The sequence below is a fragment of the Pavona decussata genome, unplaced genomic scaffold (assembly GCF_977016875.1).
Source record: "Pavona decussata unplaced genomic scaffold, jaPavDecu1.1 SCAFFOLD_114, whole genome shotgun sequence".
Taxonomy (NCBI): domain Eukaryota; kingdom Metazoa; phylum Cnidaria; class Anthozoa; order Scleractinia; family Agariciidae; genus Pavona; species Pavona decussata.
In genome coordinates this window covers 4,769,836-4,775,000 of record NW_028145528.1, presented here as the reverse complement: position 1 = coordinate 4,775,000, position 5,165 = coordinate 4,769,836, and the positions used below count along the sequence as shown (strand labels likewise).

Sequence of the window (5,165 nt, the reverse complement as noted above, 5' to 3'; positions counted from 1 at the left end):
TAAGTCAGTGATGATATCTAAACAGACGGTCATGCAACTGAAGAGTTTGTAGGCTTTTACTCAAACAAGATCTGCATCTTATAATAAACAGAAGGTTAATTATCTGACGGTATCTAAAAGCCTTTCTCTCTAGAGATAAACCTTTAGTTGTACGTAGAATGCATCTTAACTTTTGAGCCTTGAACCTTTGAAAATTAAGATAGCAGGCAAAACCTCCCTATTATTGTGGATGTTTGTAAGACTGTTGTGAAGTACATTTAAGATGTTTTGAACTTCTATATGTAAACTCGGCCATTCTTCGGAACGAAGGGGTTTTGAAAAGCGAACGTATCTAACTAAAACAAACTTTCCATCTGCTGGATTTGTTTGGTGAGACAGCGCGACACCTGAAAGTGTTTCGACCTCGGGAGATCGTACACCAAAAACCTCCACCCTGGCCGACCGACTTGTTTCCTTTCTTATACTCGCGCGCTGTTTGACTTTCCCACTATACCTAAGCTTAAACCACAATGTCACGTGGTCTGTGCCCTTAAACGCAAGTCCGGGGCGGAGTTTTTGTGTTGAGGTTTAAACGCAAAACAGGACCGAAACCCAAACATTCACTTGTGCGATTGAGAGCGAAACAGGCGCGAAACAAAACCGGTAATTAATCGCTCTATTGACGTCTAAGCACGGCGAATTTCCCCATTCTTCTCCACAATGGTCGCAGATTGTTATGCTTTGGCGCAGTGAATGCCCATTGTCAATAACAGAGTCCTCCAACAAAAAGAGGAAAAGAGGGGATACGGAATGCCCGTTAACATTCTGAAAAAGCAATATTCTAAAGGACTTCCGTGTGCGAAACGAGTTTAGTTTAATGAATTTCCAGCGTAGCAGGAGAGAACCGACCTTGCTACCAATAACTTGGCCAGAATCGTTGCTGAGAATGACAGGTGCAACTCACTTACGCACTGCGCGTGCGCAGTGCGCCTTGTTAGGCAGTATAACGCAGTTAGTGTAAATTATTGAAGGCACGTGTGAGTGTTTCTCCACAGCAGATGGCATTAACAATTAGAAAACCAATACAGAGAAAAATTGATCGCAAAAGCAAGGTCTGTAAACCAAAACTTCATGTCACCAATGAAGGGTTATTTCTTTGCTTGTTAACGAAAGACGTGCTCGGGGAAGATTGGAGGCGCGACAGCGTAGAATACCCTTTGGTGACTATAATTCGTCTTGACGCAACGCCCAATTTTCGCATCATGTTCTAAGGAAACGTTTTTGTGTTTTTCTCTTCAGGTACTAGCAATTTTTATTTGTTCTGTCATATCTTTGTCATTTCTGAAAAGCATTAATTAATAACGAGAATAATAGAACACCCATTATCAGGGAAAATTGCGCCTCGCGGAATATGATTCTGGGAGAATTTGCGCCAATCTCCAAATGTCGATGTTATTTCATTGGGGTGTGAAAACAAGGTGGCAAATCCCCGCTGTAAATTCAATACCTTGAATCTCGCCGTGATCGATAATCAAGGAAATGACATTCAACTCTGTGTGTGCTTAAGACAACAACACAATCGGTCTTTGGCGCGCGGAAACTGTTCGAGTGTCGTTCGTGTGGTGTCATTGGTGATTCTACGCGATACCAGCCAATAGAAATCAAGTGATCGATTTGACATGGCGCGCGTCAGGGCGCTTGAGTGAATTAGCACAACAAACATACGGCGCGAGCCTGGCACAAGGTCAGCACTTCGCCGAGTATAAATTGAAGAGCGCGCGGCGCTAGCTTGACTCAGTTTGTATTGTATTGGGCGAGAGGTCGGGATAAACAATGTCTGTCAAGGATATAGCCAAGAGTTCAGCGTTTACAATCCCCACCACAACAATTTGTTACCCGCGAGCAGAGGAGGAAGGTACGGATGTTTTGCGACCTCCAGCTAAACTTTCACTGTTGTCACCTGTGTTGGGGCAAACGCGTCGGCGAAGGGCAGCAACCAGCGCAAAGCAAAAGGAACCGGCAGTGGTGGCGAGGAGAAATGCAAGGGAGCGAAAACGCGTTAAATTGGTGAACGACGGTTTCATGCGACTGAGGAAACACGTGCCTACGGACCCTAAAAACAAGAAATTGTCCAAAGTTAAAACGCTGCGTAGCGCAATCGACTACATACGGCACCTGCAACATGTTCTGGCCATGGCCAATAAACATCAAATGGAAGCAGAGCATGAGGCAGCTGGTCCACAAACCCAGAGCTGGATAACCGCGTCTGACTTTGTAAGTACGACAATCAGAGCAACATAACTAAGGACAGTCAATGATCATGCGAACGCCGCTTCACTCGCGTGCTACAACTTCATCGCGGTAATACGCCGCTCACTCGCATCCAAGACTACAAAACCATATTGCCAACAATCTGTTGTATTGCAAATGGATACAACGGGCTATTTAGCGAATATTTTTAGACCACGGCCTTGCTTTCGGGGCCGGTTATAGGCGACGATTACACGGACCCCGCTTGCCATTATTTGGGTTTAGTTCAGCGAAGCCGTCGCCAAGCGCGATTCGCCTCAATTTGGAATCCTTTAAAATAATTTGGCATCGGCCTGAATCGCCTAGCACTATAAATGAAGTTCACGGGAAATTTTTTAAAATTGCGTAACCTGTGTAATGCCTGTAATGTTACAAGTTTGTACCGTTCAGTTCAATTTTCCCAAGTAGTGCGAGAGGTATTCAGTGCTTCAGTTTTTTCTTAGTTCTTTGACAAGTAACACCTACACAGTCAGGAAGTTCAAGCCGCGATGAAGCTTCCTATGAGTAAGCAGGCGAGCGTATTATTGTCCACCAGCCTTCAGCATATTCAACAACTCTTCGCGAATAAGTATAGCGTTATACAACCGTAAAATTGCCGATACAGCTTAACGCGTTCTTGAGTTTATCATTTGTCTAGGTAACGCCCATGAAATATATGAAAATTTACTCATGACAAGACAAGACAAGACAAGAGCGCATCTACTCATTTTGAGTGCATGCGAAGCGAGTTCGTTTTGAATAATAATTTAGTTTTCGTTAAAGTTCTAAGCCCATCTTGTTTTCCTTTGTCCTTCAGAAATCCGAAGAGGAATACAAAAATGAATTTGGCAAGACAGTTTTCGCGTGTGGACAGCCAAGAGTGCGGCCTGCAACCAGTGTACCTACGGCGTTTTGATGGAAGGACGATCAAACATGATCGAGAGTTTTTTTTCCATTGAGAGACTCATCCTTCAAAGAAGGACAAGCAATTTGCAAAACTCAGAGAATGTACCACAAGCTACTGGGCAAAGCGGAATAAAGCCATATTGTACGCAAACAAGAACAGGACAAGAAAATTTTACCGCAATGGCATCGGCGGAAAGAGGCGTATTTTCGCGAAGTGGATTTGTCCAACAGCCACCAAAAAGAAGAAAAAAATGGTCGCTGAATGAACTGAACAGACAGCTCTAAATACTCGAGAAGAAAATTCAAAATATAATTATTTATACGTAATCTTCAAGCGCAATAATTTAACATCCATAGACAAGTTGAGCTGTCAAAATCTCGCTTATCATAGCTTCTTCTTGGACAGCCGAATAAATTATTTCCCTTTGAAAAGAAAGTGAATTTTGTAGAAAAAGAGAGAGAAAGAGGTATTATATATATGTAAAATAAATCAAATTGATCGTATTCTCATACATTCTGCTTGTAGATTATTTTTCTTTTCACAAGAGGGTTCCTTCAGCGAGAAACGGGTGCAATGAGCGATATTCCATTCATTGGCGATCAGAAAACGCGAGTAGACAGATCGATCTAAAAAAATCCGGGTTTTTACGGTAGCAGGCGAAATTTGCGTTTTATTTTTCGATGATTCTTGTCGTAAAATAAAATATTCTCCGCGGGTTGAAGAAGCTCTTGCCACAAAGGATAAATAATTTATCGAAAATGACTGAGATGCTCAAAAGGAAACCGATCATTTACATTTTGAAGCTGTACTCGAATCCGCGAAAATTAAACATGCATGCAAATTGAAAATCTATGAAAAAAAGAAGGCAGAACAGTCCACTTAAATGACGGAAGCAATAATCAATTCCTTTATCACGGTTGGATGTTACCGCTAGTTTTTATAAAAGCGAAAAAAACAAAAAGACAAAAATAAAAAAAGAGGCTCAATTCTTAGGTTTGAATTTTTATTTGTTTTCTTCGTCAGGGAAATTCTATTTGCGCAAAATTCTCCGAAACACTTTTAACAGAAGAATCAAGGCAACGAATTTGTTTTGGTCTCGCAGGTCATCGATCTCAGAGTGTTCCGATCGAATGAGACACGTGCCAAACACAAAACCACTGGCACAATTATCACTAGCTCTAATTACGCTTCGCCAAACAATACCATTGGCTCGCTAATACAATTTCATTGTGTACTCGCCTGTATGTCTTGTGGCACTCATGCAAATAATCCATTTCTCCTCACCGCAAGTTTCAATATAGGGACGGATGTGAGCTCTGCGCGCTATTTAGACAAGCATTTAAAGATATGAGATCGCATCTCGTAGCTAGCCAGTCCGAGCTTTATTATTGTCCCTCTAGCATGAGTTTCCACGCATGCGTCATTTTCACGCTAAAAAAAGAACTACCGTTTTCTATATTGCTGCGTCAAAATGTACGCAGTTTGGGTGGAGCGGAAATCGCCTTTGGTGATCGCGCTGTTTTTCGAGTTTGGACATTCGATTGTTTCGATGAACAGCTTTATTTAGCCGCGATGCGAATTAGTTTTGAGTTTCAGGAAGTAGGAGAGGAGCGCTTCGCGCTTCAGTCGGGGGAGATTAATTGTTTGGCAAAGTTGCGTTGATGCTAATGAACGAGCAGGTGTTTTTTTCTGTTTTTGAATGAGAAGAGTCTCACGTATTAGTGAAGAGAATGGAGAATTCCTCTCTTCCGATTCATTTCAATTGATTTCATTTCAGCCGCGGATGAATAATACTGCATCGTTGGAGGCGAGATTAGAGCGCGATTTGGCAGACAGAACGCACGAAGAAGAAAAAGGGATAGCAATAGAAACAGAAAGGTTTTTGGCACAGAACATAAATTATGCTATGAAACACGACACAATTTACCGGAATAAGACAGGCGAACTTAATTACACATGTCTGCAAGAAAACATAACTCAAGAACTTACA

General features: G+C 42.0%; 1 protein-coding gene across 1 annotated transcript; it reads left to right on the top strand.

Annotated features, from left to right (window-relative positions):
* Window positions 1-1,700: 1,700 nt before the first annotated feature.
* LOC146470337 (achaete-scute homolog 1-like) lies at window positions 1,701-3,688 on the top strand. Its single transcript, XM_085122446.1, has 2 exons — window positions 1,701-2,253; window positions 3,086-3,688. The coding sequence occupies exons 1-2, from the start codon at window positions 1,813-1,815 to the stop codon at window positions 3,182-3,184; spliced, it is 540 nt and encodes a 179-aa protein (XP_084978572.1). The 5' UTR covers window positions 1,701-1,812; the 3' UTR covers window positions 3,185-3,688.
* Window positions 3,689-5,165: the final 1,477 nt, after the last annotated feature.